The sequence below is a fragment of the Daktulosphaira vitifoliae genome, unplaced genomic scaffold (assembly GCF_025091365.1).
Source record: "Daktulosphaira vitifoliae isolate Bord-2020 unplaced genomic scaffold, ASM2509136v1 Scaffold_1, whole genome shotgun sequence".
Taxonomy (NCBI): domain Eukaryota; kingdom Metazoa; phylum Arthropoda; class Insecta; order Hemiptera; family Phylloxeridae; genus Daktulosphaira; species Daktulosphaira vitifoliae.
Window position 1 is genome coordinate 1399251 of NW_026099572.1, and position 19584 is coordinate 1418834.

General features: G+C 28.6%; 1 protein-coding gene across 3 annotated transcripts in view; it reads right to left on the reverse strand.

The window, feature by feature from the left end:
- LOC126906171 (RUN and FYVE domain-containing protein 2-like) overlaps positions 1-19174 on the reverse strand; it is a 58485-nt gene extending 39311 nt beyond the window's left edge. The window contains exons 1-9 of one of the 3 annotated variants that reach the window (XM_050686511.1): positions 18650-19168; positions 13389-13483; positions 13234-13318; positions 9726-9933; positions 9547-9662; positions 8805-8882; positions 8631-8741; positions 2079-2174; positions 1025-1101 (exon numbers count right to left, since the gene is read on the reverse strand). In XM_050686511.1, the coding sequence (XP_050542468.1) occupies positions 1025-1101; positions 2079-2174; positions 8631-8741; positions 8805-8882; positions 9547-9662; positions 9726-9933; positions 13234-13318; positions 13389-13483; positions 18650-18847 (1064 nt within the window). In that variant the 5' untranslated portion in view covers positions 18848-19168. Of the gene's footprint in view, positions 1-1024; positions 1102-2078; positions 2175-8630; positions 8742-8804; positions 8883-9546; positions 9663-9725; positions 9934-13233; positions 13319-13388; positions 13484-18649 lie in introns of all 3 variants that reach the window. The other 2 variants (XM_050686530.1, XM_050686520.1) reach the window with 2 other exon arrangements.
- Between the last annotated feature and the right edge of the window lie 410 nt (positions 19175-19584).

Consider the following 19584-nt stretch of genomic DNA (forward strand, 5'->3'; position numbering starts at 1 on the left):
AATCCCAACTACTTGGGGTCGGCCACCCTTATCCTAAGATTCCACTTGACACGATCTCCCACATCTTCTACGCTCACATCAGCTGTCCTCAAATCGCATTCAATAGCATCCCTCCATCTCTTTTTTGGTCTTCCTCTATCTCTTCTTCCTTCAACATTCATTTCTATAACTGTTCTTACAGCTTCCGATTCTTCTCTCCTCATAACATGACTAAACAATCTAAGTCTATTTTCTGTCATCTTATCCACGATTGACGCAACACCTATACTTCCTCTTATATGCTCGTTCCTTATCCTATCTTCTATAGTCACTCCACTCATCCAACTAAGCATTCTCATCTCTGCTACACTTATTCTCTGCTCTACTTTCTCATCAACCGCCCAACACTATGAACCAGACATCATAGCTAGCCTTACAATTTCATACTAAATTTAAAAACTATAATTAGTATTTATTCATATATTACATTTTAAAATCAAAGAACTATTAATTAGGATATAATTAAAGAAATAAGAGTTGATATTGCTTTTGGAATAATCCACCAATTTCTCTAAATGAAACACTATCTACAGATTTACATCGAAGCGTTTCTTATGATAGTGATTTTAATCCCTGTCAGATATCATGTATACTTGTCCCATCTATGCCTCGACCCCACTGTGCTACCGTTTTTTATGTAAAATATTCATATCTACAATTTTTTTTCTTATAAAATATTATGTAAAAGTCATCAATTTTGAGATAAACTACAATTATTGAAAAACTTCCCTCATGATTGAATTTTCAACCCTCTTGAGGCATTATGCTTTTGGCTTAGGGTTGACCAAAATTAATGAAATTTGACACAAATTATTTTTTTATAGTTTAGAACAAATTCCGGGGGTATCCCGATCAAATTTTGAAAAAAAAAATTCTGCATTTATACATTAAGGACCACCCTAATATTGATATTTATATTTTTTTTAGACAGCAGGATTTAAATTTAGTAAATTTAATAATTATACTTTGAAAATACTAAATTTACCTTTTATCATCAGTATCTATATTAGGTTGATCAAGAACCGTTTGATTATCATTAATTCTTGATAAGTCATTTTTAATCTGTAAATAAATCAATTTTTATTAATAAAAAATTGTTGAATTGAAAAGGTTATGTAATTAAAAAGATTTAGAAATTATTCGTAATATAATAGTATATAAAATAAAATGTCAAAACATATAATATAAGAAATGTACAATGGCAACGGATCATTTTATTTGTAAGACGGCGAAATTATGACTAAATTATAAACATGTATACAATAGGCTGCATTGAATAAAACAACATAATCGAGAAATATTTGTTTTGGCAATGTTTGATATATAATTTTTATGGAGATTAGAGGTTTAATTCAATTGTAGTAATTATTCTTAAAGAACCTTGTTTGAGAAATGAGCAGTCAACTTGGAAAATCTATTGATTAATTATTAATCATTAAAGTAAGCTATACAAAGTGATTTATTTGCCGTTGATTTCTTTTAATGATCCAACTAAGAAAATAACTAGTAGATAAATACTTATGAACAGGTATTTCAGAAGTTAAAGGAATTTTTATACTTAGACGGAAAGAGAAATGTTTAATGCTCAATCAGAAGGATTTCCAGGTCCTTTGAACACCTTTCTTATAAATCCGCCTTTATGAACAATGATAAAAATAACATAACCCGTACCTTACCTCCAGTCTACTTTTAAATATAGTAATAACTTAACGGTAAACCAGTTCAAGTTGTTATCGACCCGACATTTTTTTAGTTGGATCATGTTCTAATGTTTAAACTAAAAAAATATGCATGTTGCCATTTAAATAAATAAAATTGGTGCCCTTATAATGTATAAGGATATGAATATGATAATGGATATGGGTTATATAAAAGAAAACACCTTGTATACTCATGTTTAACGAAAAATGGTTGTTGCTTCTATTTGATCAATCTTTTGTGAATTGGACATTTTTTATATAACAAAGCTTTGACTATTTTTTTATTTAATTTTTATGTATAAAAAAAATATTGTTATGTTTATGATAAAAAAGACAAACTTTATATTTTTCTGCTGCCTCTAAAGATTGTTTCAGGTTTTGTTGAATTTCTTTTTCTTTACTTTCTAATATTTGCGAAAGTTCCAAATTTTGATTCTGTAATGAAATAATGTTATACAGGGTGTTCAGTAAGTCAGGAAACGGGTTTCTATTGTTCTCATTGTTTGTAACAATGAGAACAATAGAAACCCGTTTCCTGACTTACTGAACACCCTGTATATTGTTATATTTAGATATATGGTGATCCGTTTATCATGAACGATTTAATTAGGAGCGTAGGTAAAAATGGTTCGTGAGAGGATTTCAAATATATAATCTCCTACCCCATTTTAATTATTTTTAATAAATATTATTGACAAGTAAAAATTTTTTTTATTGGATGGTTTTGAAGCCCCAAACCTCTCTTACCTATGCCCGAAGATGGCGAAAAGGGGGTTAGTGCATGGATGTCACCCATGATTACGAAGAATTAAAAATAACTACGATTTAAGCCACGAAAAATATATATATATAATTTCACCTTAAAACGGTAACGTTTTGCGGTTAAACTTTTATAAGCTAAAGGCGACCATATTTCGTATAAAGAACAAACCACTAAGGGTTAAAATAACGGTTGTAAACAAATATATACACGTGTACGGTTGTAAAAGTAAAGACGTGTGTTAGGTATTTTAAAAAACAAGCATAATTTTAATGCCACTTGATTTTTATGAAAAAATATACCAACAATATCTTGGTAAGGAGTCATATATTCTTTCTACCTCTCTATAAAAGGTACTCTTCTCCTCTTCATTTTTGTCCTGAGTTGGTGCGTAGCAATTAATTAAAATTAAGTCAAATTTGCGTCTTGCTACATGGATGTAACATATTCGTTCATTATCATCTTCAAATGTTTTTATACAGGGCAAAATTGTGTTATCTACTACGAATCCTACTTCTTTCACGTGTCTATTGGACTTTGTGCCACTGTAGAATACTATTGCATTTTCTGCTTGCACATTTCCGTTTCCGAGCCAACGTATTTCTTGTAGAGCTACAATGTTTATACCTTGCTATTTCCACTAATTATATTTTTGAGGGCACCTGGTTTGTATAGCAATCTAATATTCCATGTCCCGATCATAATCTTCGCATTTTTGCCGTTCCGATTTCCAGTCAAATTTCCGTTTATATCATCGTATTTCCAAGGCTTTGGTAAAAGATCCACAGTAGAAAAATTTTTAATTAGTATAGGTCGCTCAATTCCCAAACCTGAAGGACCGATTCTTTCCGACCAATTAAGGTTAGATAGAAGGTTATTGCAATGCATTATGAGTGCACTGGGCGATGGGCGCGTCACTTTCCCAACACCGATGACTTGAGATCGTCACACCGGTAACAATGAAGGTTCCCTTGCGGGAATATAAATTCATACAAAAATTAAACAAATTATAAAATTATATATTAATTTCCTTATGAGGAACTCGTCCTGTAAGATCGCAAAGAAATCCGTTCTTAATTTACTAAAAATCAAAATAATGTTAAAAAAGACTCTTGGATTAAAATGTGCACTAATTTAGATCCTTTTACGTTTATCTCTGAGTTTTTTCCAAAGCAAAAAAAATATTAAGAGTTGTATTAATCATCCTTCTTCGTCTACTATCAATATCTGCTTTGACAACTTTTTTTGCAATAAAGTGGCCCTTCCATACGTTCTGACACGATACTGTATATTTCTATCTAGCTGGAATGCAAAATCTACCTATTGGAGTGTAGACGACCACGGAGCGCCAGTAGTGAACACTCTCTTGTTTCGGATGTCTTCCGTATACTTACACTGACCGCTGTCGTACTTCTCATACCGAAACGTAATATGTATATTATCGAGATATTATAAAGTTATACAGAGTGGTACTAACTGACAACTCATATAAATCGATCTACGTAACATTTTATAAATTTTTTTTTAAATAAATTTTTACATTATAAAACTATATTTAAAATATGTTTTATGTTAAATTTCAAAAAATTATCAAAAATTAATTTTTTCTATTAATATTTCTAATTAGTTTTGAACATAGCCAATTTATAGATAAATTTTAAAGAAAAATTTTGATACCAATAAATTTCATTTTAATTCAGTCGTTACGTTTCTATAGATTTTTTATTTTTGTTAGATTTTGAATTTTTTTAAGATTTTTCTATGACATCAAATATTAGTTCATATTATGTAAAAGATAGAAGTAAGCACTATCTTATTACGTTGTTTACTGACGATAGTATGCGATTTATTTTCCACTAAAATTTCGTAAAACGAACTTTTAATAATATAAGAAGTCCGCAAACCCGTCATCCAGTCACCATCTATCTTTAAAAATTCTTGATTTTATTAACGTACTCTTGACATATAGAGTAATTCTTTTAACATTAGCCACTCAATTTCTATTTAAAAACAATAATTTGTTAGTGAATTATTTGTTGGTTTTTTTTAGTTACATATGCAAATCCTTTTATCTGTTATAAAACATTTTTTATGTTATCCTTATGTCTTTTAGAAGTGTCAACTTTATATTTTTTAAAAGAAACATATATAATTAACTAGCTTATAAAATAGAAAATTATGTAATTAAGAAAATGAATTATAATTTGCGAACTAGTACTTAGAAAATTATTAAAATATTCATACTTAAGTGGAAGAAAGAGTAAACTTGAGAAAAATCTAGAGATATAAAGTGTCATACCTGCACCTACTCCACTCTATATTTTAAAATCGTGACACGACCTAAATCGGCATTGGTTTTGATGATAGAGACCCGTAAGTCGTTGATAATAACTTTTAAAAAAGTATTAAAGTTATTTAAACTTTTATACCTGGACGGTAGGAGGAATGAGGACAAGAATTATCTTGTGATAAAAATAGCAGTACCCACTCGTCACCTATTTTCATTACTCTAAATTGTTAATAACAAAAAAAAAAATAAATTACAAAAACATTATTTTAAGAAAAATTATGTGGCCAACATTAAAAAAAATCACTTTATATTCTTACAATCTTACTTTATATTATACATTCTTTTATTTGGAACAGAATGAGAACATTTTTTTTGGAACTTTCGCACTTCTAATTAAAAAAAATTAATTCTTGTGTGATAGAGGACAAAAAACTTGTACAACTCATTTNAACCTAGTACTCGATCATACGCTAATGTAACAGGTAACGGCACCACTCAAAATAATACTGATAATTCTTCAACCAATGTTGATCTCATGCTTACCAAATTCCTAGATGAACTTAAATCAATAGTTAACCCCTTAATAAACCTCCTGACCACTGTCATCACCAAACTTATTGAATCCAAAAATGATAAATAATTCATACACCTCTAATTCCCTCCTAATCCTACTTTGTAATTCCAATGGACTTAAAAACCATAGAAACGAACTCCTTATCACTCTCCAGGAAAAAAGAATAGATGTAGTACTTATCTCTGAAACTCACTTTACCAATTTATCCTATGTTAACTTTCCTGGCTACCACTCATACCGTGCAAATCATCCAGACAACTCTGCCCACGCTGGTTCAGCTATATTTATTAGAGCTTCACTCGCTTATACTCCATTACCTAACTTCCATACAAATCACATTCAATCGTGTGCAGTTTCCTTATTGCTCAACAATGTACCTATTACCATAGCAGCGGCATACTGCCCTCCTAAACACAAAATCTCACCGGATCAATTTACTGAATTCCTAGCCACTTTAAATAATAATTATATAGTTGGCGGTGACCTCAATGCTAAACATATTCAATGGGGCTGCCGTGCCTCCAACCCTAGAGGTAACTCTCTCCTTCAAACTGCCTACCACTCTAACATTTCAATTCTCGCTCCACCTAATTACACCTATTGGCCCACATCTCGTCATAAAATGCCTGATATTCTAGATATCTTTGTCGCCAAAATTCCAAATAGCCTACAAACACAAACTCAAAATTTGTTAGACCCATGTTCAGACCACTCACCTGTCTTGCTTTCAGTAGATTGCCAGCCTCCCGATAAACTCAATTCATCGATGCTATCTCAATATCAAACAGATTGGGAAAAATTTGGTCACACCTTATCTGAGAAAACTGATCTAAAACTTTGTCTAAAAAAATCCTCCAACATTGATGATGCTGTTAACCTACTCACAAAAAACATTCAATCGGCCGTCTGGGAATCAGCAATCCAACCTCCTCCAAGAAAGACTGAATTTAATCTTCCTATACACATTAGGAACCTCATATCACTGAAACGTCGTGCACGAGCAATCTGGCAACACTCCAGATACCCATCTGATAAGCGTCACTATAACGCCCTTGCACTAAAACTTAAACGCCTCCTTGCTAGTCATAAATCTGAAGCTTATGCAAACTACGTATCTTCACTTTCACATAATGATGGTTCACTTTGGAAGGCCTCTAGAAAACTTTTACGTATTCAAAATCCACCCCCTACTCTACGTAACGACGATGGTACCTGGGCGGTCTCTGACCAAGATAAATCAAACATATTTATGAAACATCTAGAAAATACCTTCCAACCGCATTATAACATTTTATCACCCAGCAAAATCCAAGAAGTTGAAAGCTTTATCAACTCTCCACTGCAGATGTCCCCTCCTCCTAGAGCCTTCTCCCCTGGTGAAGTTTACTTTAATATTAAAAAGCTCCCAGGAAAAAAATCCCCCGGATTTGATCTAATAACTGCAGAAGTAATCAAAAATTTACCTAAAAAATCTATCTTATTCCTAACACAAATCTACAATGCAATGCTCAGATTATCTTATTTCCCTATTCTCTGGAAATACTCTACTATAATTCTCATATTAAAACCCAAAAAGCCCCCGGACTCCCCGACTTCTTATAGACCAATCAGTCTTCTCCCAATACTTTCAAAGTTATTCGAGAAACTCCTACTAAAACGTATCATACCCATTGTCGACACTGCAAATATTTTACCTAACCCTCAATTTGGCTTCCGCAACAGCCACTCCACCGTTCATCAAGTGCACAGATTGGTAGACAAAATATCCTATGCCTTGGAAGAAAAACTCTATTGCACTGGTGCGTTTCTGGACGTCTCTCAGGCCTTCGACCGCGTATGGCATGCTGGTCTTTTATATAAACTTAAGACTCTTCTCCCTAGTCACTACTATTTAATCCTTAAATCCTATTTAGAAGACCGTCACTTCTCAGTGCGAGTAGGTTCCACCTTTTCTGCTCCTACTTTAATCAATGCAGGCGTACCTCAAGGTGCGGTCACAGCTCCCCTCCTATTTAACATATATATATCTGATCAACCTTCTTCCCTCCATACGCTTGTCGGTGACTTTGCCGACGATAAAGCTATCTTAGCCTCTAGCCCTGATCCTCATTTAGCCTCTAGCTATATTCAGGACCACCTTCACCTTCTCCAAGCCTGGTACAAGGAATGGGGAGTTAAAATTAATGAATCCAAATCGATCCATTGTACTTTTACACTTCGGCAAGGAGTGTGCCCGATCCTCCTCCTTAACAACCAACCCCTCCCCACTGCCCAAAATGTACGCTACCTTGGAGTCAACATCGACCGTCGACTTACCTGGTCAGCTCACATTAAAAATAAAACTCGAACGCTGAACGATCGTTTTCGTCTTCTCCGGCCATTCCTAACTTCTAAAAATATCAAACTACCTACTAAATTACTGCTATATAAACTACTACTCAGGCCCATCTGGTCCTACGGTTTGCAACTCTGGGGCTCAGCCAAAGTATCAAATACAAACCGTATACAAAGGTTCCAATCCAAAGTCCTTCGCGTCATCTCCAAAGCTCCCTTCTATGTTTCAAATGATACCCTTCATTCCGACTTCAATTTATCCACCGTCACTAAACTAGCCAAGCTCCACTACAAACGATTCAATAACAAGTTAACACATCATTCCAATCCCCTTATTGTCCGACTATCATCTGCAACTATTCCAGGAAATCCCCACAAAAGATTAAAAAGACAGTGGTGTCGTGACCTACTTTTATAATTTAAAAAAAAAAAAAAAATGTATATGTATCAATCCAACTTATTATCACTATTATTAATATTATGTTAGGACTAATACCTTAAATTTAAATTAATATTCATGTTGAAGTACCTCCGATGGGAGGTCTCTTCACTCAGTCTCTTCTGTCTGTTTTTTTTTCTTTTTATGTTATCACTTAAGCTTATTGTTCAATATTGTAACAGATAGCATAATAATTAAAATTTTGTTAAAAAAAAAAAAAAAAACTCATTTATATGGAATCAAATCTCGATAATTGCGCACCGAGGCACCACATGTTCCCTGTCCCAAACAAACCATTGTTCCTTAAATACGTATCCGCGATTTTTTAGTTATTAATTTTGTGGCTTCTTCGGTTAAATATTTTTAACTTTATAATATTTTTAATGTTGTTTTAATTTCAAGTGAATACTCGAATACATACAATTCGAGTGTTAAAAAAATAATAGTTTCGAACTTAGTTATTAATTTTTATGTTATAATTACATATAATTTACTTTAAAATGTTCATTTTCTGTTATTAATTCAGCAATGTATTTATTATTCTCATCCATTTGCTTTAAAAGGCTTGCCCTTGAATTTGTAAAATTATCTTCCAATTCTTTTAACTTAAAAATTTAAAAATTGATTAATTAAGTAAAAAAATTACTTAACAAATATATTTACTTTACCTTGAGCCCATTATTATGTGGTTTAGATGTAAGCAATAAAAGTTTTTGGTTATGATCTTTTAGTGACGACTTTTCCTTCTTTGTATTAAAATTATAGACATCAAAATAAGTATAAAGCGAAATAGTTCAAAACTATTACGATTGTTAAGGGTACTTATTGGATATGTAACCCGAAATTATATTAGAATTTTTTTCACATAAAAAATTGACGAAATAAGAATAATAACAAAAATTGTAAATAATTACTTTTATATGCTTTTACTAACCTATCAAGGACCATAGCGGCCTCCCCCAAAGGAAGAGGTTTCTTAACCATTTATACTCTGGAACGGGCGGTTAGTCCGTCGCTGGAGAATGGGATGGCGATTCCAATTACCGAACTGATCTCTTGTTCAGCAAATGAAGCCGACCGTGACCGAGTTTTGAACCTGAGACAGTGCGCGTCAAGCACTGTCACGTTACCAACTCGGCCACACTGCCCCACTAATCTAAGTATTTATCAATGTATTAGAAGGGTTATTTTATTTTTACAAAGTTTAGTGCAATTACACACTGCGCATTCCTCTCACATCGTCACTTAATACAAATATAAATTCATCTTCTATTTTCACAGGCATTTAATTGTTAATTAAGAAATGATCTATTAGTTACTTCACCTATAGAGCTCCAAGTACCCTTAACATTAATGAGATTTTGTATTCTTTATGATTAAATTGTGATTTTTAAAAGATTTATAATTTACTTGTAAATCACGAATTTGTTCTTCTAGTGCTCTATTTGTTTCTTTACATGAATTTAATTTTGGTTTTATTTCACTTAATGTATGTCTTTCTCTAATTAGATCTTTAGTTAGTCTTTCTAGATTTTTGAATAAAATGTCAATATTTTTAAAAGTTTATATTAAAAATTAATCAGTTATACCTTGAATATCTTTTTCTTTCTGAAGTAATTTATCAGCGTCTAAAAGATTTTGTTCAAGCGATTTACATTGTGCTTCTAAAGTATCCAATTTTATTTGCATACTTTTAAAAACTCTATGGGAATGAATGATTTCAATATTTTCTCTTAATTTACTTTTATTATCTATAAGACTGTTGTCACTGTCAAATGATTCCGTGCTTTCAAATTTCTAAAAATTAAAAATTTTAAAATGTACTTTATTTAATTCATGTCTTTTAGAACAACCAGACCGGATTAAGATGTACTGAGGCCGACGCACATTGGTCCAAAATCAAAAAAAGGGCACAAAAATTAAATTTTTGAATTTTAGAAAACTTAAATTTTTTTATTGCGGTTATATGGTATAAATATAAATGATTTTTGTAAATTAATTGATTCACAAATAAAAAAATTATCAAACTAAACTAAATTATATTATTAATACAATATTATATATTATGTTTATATGTATATATATAGGTCAATATAATTATTACGTAATTATAATGATCGTAAATGATCATTGAATTATTTAACTCAAAAATTATTAAAAAATATATCGAGAAAAATGTACAATCACTGCTTCATATCATTTTTCCCGAGAGTCATTTTTATTTAATCATCATAACATTAAAACCTCACGCTACGACGAAAATATTACAAAAATAGGGTCTTTGCCGTACTAGACATATATTATAATATATATAAATATTGTTTAATGGTATATTAATGATTTAATACTATCATAAACCCACTCCTCTCCACCTATCTTTGTCATAAATTCTTGTTTCTTTTACATTTACTTTATCACCCTGCTTGTCCATGACTATTTCGGTCGTTCCCTTGGTCTTTTCCCGTTTAATTGTCCAATAAACATATTTTTTCTATATATTCAGACCTCTAATAATAAATAATGACTCGCATTGTAATATTACACTTTATAGATACAAACTATTAACGGATTTCTGAAACCTTCGTTAAATTTTTTGGCTAGTTCTCATTCTATGTTCTTCATTATCAACAACTAAACCATAAATTAAATTTAATACTTTTCTTTCAATGATCATCATCTTCTCCTCATGTCCCTTAGTCATCGACCAGGTTTCACACCCATACGTTAGTACCGATCTTATGAAACTGGAGTATAGGTATTTCTTTAATCTTCTCAACAGTATTTTCTATTTGAAAAATTTTGCAATTGTATAATATTTCTTGTTTTCTTATGAAATTCTTAATTTAATTTGAATGTGCATATTGTTCTTGTTGTTCATATTAGTTCCTAAGTATATGAAATCTGTTACTTGTTGGAAGACATATCTATCCACTAGCAAATCAGTTTGATGCCTCATTTTTCTTGGTTCACTTTTAATTAAATAGGTTTAGCTACTTTTATTAGGTTTGCAGTCCTCATTTTGGGAACTATAATTATAGCAATATCGTCTGGGTACGCCAAGATAGTTTTCCATTTCAGAATTTCCATATTTTGTCTAGTGAGGATATTTCTTATTAATTTTTTAATGTCAGATTGAAAAGTACAGGGCTAAGCAAATCCCCTTGTTTTAGATCAATTCTAACATAGAAACTCAGTATTGCACTCTTATATCAGTTGAATTAATTTAATTGGAATACCAAATTCTACAAGTGCTATAATTTTTCTCTGATAATAATCTCGTACGCCTGGTTGAAGTCCTCAAAGCTATGATACATTTTTCAACCATATGCATAATACTTTCCTAACAATTTTCCGATGATAAAAATGGGTTATGTATTAGATATTCCTTTTCTAAAGCCGCTTTGGTAGTCTCCAATTGTGTTATTAGCATAAACTTCCAGATTTCATATGATTATCACCAAGAGAACTTTATAGCAGGTGTCTAAAAGTAAAATCCCTCTTTAGTTTGTTGTTTCCATCAGGTCTCCCTTTTTATAAATCAATAAATAACAATAATTCTTGTTTTCCAATCGTTCGGAATATTTTCCACGATACTTTGTTGTTTTTTAGCGATTTAAGATCCATGTTATTTTTTAATATTCTAGTTCTAGTAGTCTGGCTGCACAGAGTATTAGGTGGTCGATTCTTGACTTTCGTCTGGATTGCCATCCTCATTAGTGATATTCAGTAATTTTTCAAATGACTCCGGAATTGTTCAACTATATTTGATTCGTCTGTAATCAAGCAACCATTGTCATCTTTAACAATGCAGCTTTTGGTTTTGAATTCCTCTTTGAAAGACATACATTTCTCAAAAAAAAGTCATGAATACTCTCTTTTTATGCTTCTTATTTTCATACTTGCTATTTTTCTTTGTTCCTGATATTCTTCCAATTCTCAGATGTTGGGTTTTGGATCTTTTGTTGTCTATCTTTATTTCGCTTTTCTGTAATGTCTTTATAGCCGTTATTATATCACGGTTTCTCTTAGTTTAAGATTCTTTCTTAAACAACGAAGCTGTTTTATTTATCTATACAAAGCTATTGGACCTAAAACATATCTACTTTAATGAAGAAAATATTAAGTGATATCTATAGTTAAAACTCAGTAAGGAGTTTCGATAATATGGGATACTTAAGAAAAAAAACATCGACATGCCCAGCCGCAAAGAGGTGGTGGCGAATCAGGATCTAAAAACTTCAAAAAGTAATGAGAAAGAACATTATATACTATAAATTGTATAATGGGCTCAATGTGAATATTGTTAATACCCCCTACAATCATAGATAAGTGGTAATTAATTATTGTAGTTATTATAAGGTATTATTATTTTTAAAAATAATTCCCCAGGTAACTCGGCTTCGTTACTATACATCGACAGATGCATAGGAATAAAAGATTGAATTATTTTCTCCTTTAAATTATTTTTATCTAATAGTCAACATATTGTTTAATTTATTCTTCGGTGGGGGAGGATAGAATACTACTTGTATTCATGTTTTGTGAGGATTATTAAAACGTTGAAGAGGTTGAACTCTTTTTTTGCAATTGATGTCCGAGGGTCTTAATAATTCTGTCATGAAGTAATTTCTTTACAACCTATTGTCAAATCCATGCATATATACCAAATAGATGCATAACTATTTATATTAATATTATATATTACTTATTTGTCACAAAATAATAAAAAAATACAAAAAATAAATTATGTCATTTGAATACTAAAGTATTCAATCCAGACTTCATTGAATAATTGAAATGTATTCTGACTTTTTAACAGATTTAATTTTATCAATAATAATATCATTATATATAGTAACCATAAAACAATATTATTTAAAACTAAAAATATATTTTTTTTTTTTGTAAAATAATATTAGCCACAAGTGATCAATTCTGATTCATCACTTTCATTAAATTTTTACGATACTTAATAAAATATATCGTACTATTTATCACGTAACTTTGAGAATTGGCCTCAAGTGACTTTAAAATCGATGAGCCTTAAAGACATTATTTTACAAGACCTCACTTAATCCGGACCTGTCTATAATATACCCGTTCTGGAAGTAAGATAGTCTTTGTATTTTCTTCAAAATCTACTCTTGATAATCTTGACAAATTTTGTTTAATAGGTGTTGATCTAATTTAATATAAATAAACTTTTAGTCTTCACTAATACTATATACTTTTTTAAATTTGTTTAAACAAACCTTTGAGAAAGCCTAGATATTGGTTTTTCTGGTCTCTGATGTATGTTGTTGTACAATGAAGTTGATGCTTTTAATTGATATTTCAATACTTTAACCTGAATAATAATTATTATTATTATTATTATTATTAAATATTATTACATCATTTAATTTACATATTAATTTAATTATAATCAACTTGATTAATTTATTAAATATTCTAATTGATAAATAATAAATATGACTAAATGTTAAGTACTTTTTTATTTAAAATACTTAACTTTCCTTTGTTTTAAATCAGGCCATAAAAAATGAATCGAGTTTTCAATGACATTTTTTTAGCTTCGATGCGAAGCTTAGAAGGTATTGGTTTTACAATGTGTTTTTTTTTTTTGTCTGTTACCACTTTTTCTCAGATCTCACCGAACCGAATTCTTTCAACGATACGTCAAAAGATAACAAATAGTATCTAGTCGAAGACATTACCCTCAAAAATTGAACAAATTTTCCTCGTTTCCCGTAAATGGGGGAAACCTCCAAAAAATTTACAAATTTAAAAATCGCTAATTTTCGAAATTTTTTCAATTTATTTTACTTAAAACTGCCATAACTTTTTTAAAAATAACCAAATGAATATAATTTTTTTGTATATATGCATGATGTCGTTACCTTTCATTTGGTATATTTTTTTATAAATTTGACTCTTTACCTGCCCACAGAGGGGGATTTAAAATGACTTTTTCAACTTAACTTTTGAAATGTTTCGGAAACTCTGACGCTTTTATATACATCTTAAATATAAGATAATGCAATATACTTTATTATGGAAAAAAAATTTAGGACTTTATTTTGTCTTCACGGTGAAAATTCACGATTTTATTTTTTACATTTTTATCTTTCTAATGCTATAACTTATTGAAAGGTGTATGGATCAACAGAATTTTTTTATGAGAAATAATATTTTTTAATAATCCCTCTTTCATTCGACATACTTTATCTTAATCAGGATATTAATAAGGAACTGACAGATCATGTGGCTTTTGGAATAATCCACCAATTTTTTAAAATTAAACACTATCTAAAGATTTGCATCGAAGCTTTTTTTTTAGATAGTGATTTTAATCACTGTCAGATTTCATTATACTTGATCCAACTATGCCACGTCACCACTGTGCCGCGACCCCCCTGTGATGGGTTTTTTTTTTGGTGTAATCTAGTGAAACTAGGAGATCATAATCTACCATTTAGAAAAGGATATTAAAAAAAAATTAAATTAGCCCTCCCAAATTATTTTTCGCCATTCGAATACCAATAGGTTCTATTATACAATTTCCATAGAAGATAGAACTTTTTAGTTTTCAATCTAACATTTGTTTTTAAAAATAGTCGAATTAATGTAATTAGAGAGAATTAGGAAATATTAGATTACTACTAATCAATATTCATATAAGGGTGGTTGTAATAATCATTTCTATTGATAGAATGAGAGACTGGCCTATTTGAAATACAATTTTTAATCTATTATGTTTTAAATGGATAAGAAATACGTAATAATATCTGTTATTAATTAGGATTTAAACATTTTTTTTTTTTTTTAATAGATAATATTTCAAAATAGTTGACTACGTAGGGGACGATTCAATGTGATTCAACTGTTTGATGAAATGATTGCCGGACCAGGGACTTAATTAAGGGAATGACGGGAATAGATCCCTTATACAAAATATTATTAGATGGAAATTGTTTTAAGTACTAATTCACGATAGGATGTTTAACATTCAGAGAATGCATAATACTATTTAATATAAAACAATTATTAACCAATTTTTATTAATTATAAACTAATGTATTATTCATAAGAATTAATTTCATATACGCGATTAAATTTTTTTTACGAAAGTACAGTATATCTCCTATAGTGACAAAAAATTTAAAAATTTACAAAAAAAATGATTATGAGATATGATAATTTTAATACTACGATACATTGAACTATTAATTTCTTTTATTAACATTGAAATGTGGCCTCGATAACTTTATCGTATCAAAATATCTAAAAAAATTTAGTGACAGTGCCTTGCTAATTGGCGCCCCTCCTATTTAATATATTTTTAAACAAAATACATCTATGCAATATGTAATTGTATTCATAGTTCTTTATGCCTCTCAAAGTGTGGCACCATAGTGGACTTGGCCTGTTATCCTCTACCTAACCATTATGCTTCGCCTTTAATAGTAATAATTATCACTATCAGATTTTAATCCATACTAGTGTCCACTATGCCCTACTACAAATCTTTCTGACTGTATCGAGTTATTAAACTTTCATTTACATTTATCAAACCCAACGTAACTACTATTTGCATCACTTTTCTATCAGCCTTGCTCCAAAATTTTATAAAGAAAAAATTGCCATCACATGAAATTCTGAAAATATATTAATTTTCATTTAAATTTTATTATGTACAATTGTTCACAATCCAGTAAAAATTTCAGAATAATAAATAAAACATTGTTGTTTACTCAATTTGACAACAATTAATAAAGGCGTTATTCAGGGGTATTTTTCTTAACCATTAATATTATTTTTTAATAATTTCAAATAGTATTACATAAATAACATACAATTATATTTTACAGATGGAACAAATAAAAACGATAATACAGATTATTCAAATTTGTATAGAATTAAAACTTTTTTATAATTATAAAAAAAAGCCATCAATTTTTATACTATCCTCCTAAAAATTAATTTTTTATATTAAAATATAAGCAACATTAAGACAAATTTAGTTTTGATGCAAAACTGAGAAGTTATTAGTTTTTTGGTAGTGTGTTTTAGCTTTTATGCGAAGGTATTAATTTTAATATGATTTATTTGTTTTTTGTGTCTGTTATTAATTTTTCATAGCTTTCACCGAACCAATTTCTTTCAACAATACGTCAAAGATTATAAATTGTATCTAGTCGAAGACATTACCCTCAAAAATTGAAAAAATTTCCCTCATTCCCTGTAACTAGGGGAAATCTTCAACGTTTTAAAATTTTACTTTAAACTGTAAACAATAACTTTTTGAAAAATAGATAAATAGAAACAATTTTTTTTTGATACATGTATTTATTTATTCTATTTAATGATAGGTATTTATCTATAATTTTGTATGTATATTTTTTTAATCTAAATCTTAACCTGCCCACAGGAGAGTATTCAAAATGATATTTTTTTTCCAAAAAATTAACTTTTTTAAATAATTATGACTATTATCTAGTTAAAGATATTACTCTCAATAATTAAAAAAAATTCCTTTTATCAAATATAAAGTTGCTTAACCAGCCTTCTCCATACAAACATTTAATATCATTTATTTACATTATTTTAAAAGTATTTATTGTCGAATTAGATTTGATATAATAAAAGGTTTCAACTACAAAATTAAATAATTTTTCTTTGTAATTTATTAATTTTTAACTCTATTTGTTTGTGTTACTACCAATCTATAATTTTTTGATATCATGTTTGTATATACATCATTTCTAAAAAAAATGATTTTTAGTTTCACCTGAATTCAACAAAGAATTCTTACAATTTTAATGAAATTTTATAATACGCTCAATTGAAAAAAATTTTTTAATAACATTTTTATTAGTTTTTTAAGTTTTTAAAGTAAATCATTAAAATTAATTAAGTTCTCAATATTTCAATTGTAGAGATTTTTAACATATTCAACTTTTCTTTGTTATAAACTTCCACAAAAATCATCTTTAAAGAACCAAAAAGATAAATTGAAAATATCATTTTTCACTGATTATTTTTAACATATTAAAAATCAAAATCAGTAATATATTAAAAACAATTTTTTTTGGTTTTTAATTATTTTTTTATAAGTATATACTCATTTTTTAATAATTAGTTATAATATCAAACTTAGAGTGATAGAAAAATTCTAATTTCAAATTTGATAACAATGCGAATTGTTGAGCTAGAAAATTATATTTTTGATTCCGATGAAAATTCCTTGTAGACCAATGTATTTATTCATAAAAAAAAAAAATTATAAAGTATTACCACAAGCCCTTTAAATTTCATCTATATTTGTCTTAAAAGTTATAAAAATTACTTTATAATTTTTTATAATTTCTCCGTAAAAATTACATTATTATATTATTAAATATTAATTCCTTACCATATTTAATTGCTATATTAAATATTTAATCATATATTATAGTTATAAATCAAAAAATTACTAATCAGGATATAATTAAGGAAATAGGAGTTCATGTTGTTTTGGGAATATTCCACTTACTTCCTAATATTAAACACTATCTACAGATTTGAATCGACACATTTTTTATGATAATAAATTTAATCAATGTCAGATATCATTTATACTTGTTCCTACTATGCCACAACCCCACTATGCTACTTTTTTCTTTTTTTAGATTTTGAGTAATTTAATAATTTATACAGTTTTATCTAATTATTTAAAATTTTAAATTCAATGTTTTTTTTAAACTCACATCAAATGAATTAAATTAAAACACTATGAATTTATTTGTAATTGTAATAAATTATTGTTATTAAAAGTAATATATTAATTAAAAATAATTATTTTGGTATTAAAATTCAAGTTTTGTGAATTTAAAGTAAAAAAATATTTATTTATGTTAGTACGATAAACTGCAAATAATTGTGGAGCGTAAACGTCTATCCAATTTTTAAAACTTACACGTTTATTGACTTTTACGTTTACCAAAAAATGAAATTTTTCTTATGCCTAATAGAATAATTGAATCTGTTTGACGAATGTTTGCGTTTGCGGAACAATAGAACAGAAGTCTTAAAATTATGTTAAGCGTTATACATCTTTATATATTTTTCAAAATAAGAGTATAGAGTTCTGAGATTTAACTGACATTTCTTATAACTTTTGTTACAATTATCATTTTTTTATATTTTTTATTGCCATCCTAAACTACTTGTAAATAATGTTTTTTTATTTACCACTCATAAAAATTCATTTTGCATTTTACAGATTTGCATCGAAACGTTTCTAATGATAGTGATTTTAATCACTATTAGATTAAATCTATATAGGACCCAACTATGTTTTCCACGACCCCACTGCTGGGTTTTTTAAATATAAGTTTATATATCAAATTTTTTTATAATTTTGGGAGGCTAGGAGTTAAAGAAGCTTTCTTAATTTACGCATATGTACCGAGTTTTCAAAATAATATTTTTGTTTATTTAGTAATCAATAGAGGATAATTTAATAGATTACCTTTGATATAAGACGAATATTTTGTTTTTCTAATTCTTCAATTTTTTCACGACACTGCTCAATAGTCTTGAAAGATGACACTTTTAAATACATTGGACATGATTTTTCATGTAAACTTTTAGTAGAACAACTATTTGGACGATTCATTAAAAATTCATTGTTAGGATGTAACAAAGTTCCATTAGATATACGAGACATTATAACTTTGTTACTTGATGTTTAAAAATCTTCTTATGATATATTGTTTTACTTAGTAATAAAAATAATAAAACTGAGTATTAACCTTTTTATTTTATTTTCAATAAATATTTTTAATTGTAAACTTATACAATAAAATAAACATTTAAAAAATTAAGAGTATATTCGAGTCCAAAAATTACAAACGCAAATGTCGGTTTACACATCAGTGGTTGTATTGTTGTAATGTTTGTTTCCATAGATACATGATACGACTTCTTATAGTTTATTCGTCACCTTGCTTTATAACACATTATTGAAATTATAATCTTTCAATTTTGATTAATGAATATTTCTCTATTCAATATGTTGAGTTTTGCTATCTTTACAAGGGTTAAAACTTTCAAAAAAATGTATTAGTTAAATAAAAAACAAACATATGAGTATTGCTATTAATTTTATTTTGTATCTTAATATTTTACATTTTCAAGTACATAGCCAAAATTAAATCAGGAGAATAAAGCATAAAAGAAAATTTTACACATTTTATGCATTTCTATAAGTTTAATTTCATTATATCCTCATGAAGAATCATGAGGGTATAACCTTATAGATCAACTAAATACGTACATTTATATAAATACAATTTGATAACACTAGATCAAATCAAATCTTATAAAACATTCTATATGATTAAGATTTAAAAAAAATTTAATCAGAAACGGACTGGCCCACAGTGCAACTGTGCTAGAGCACAG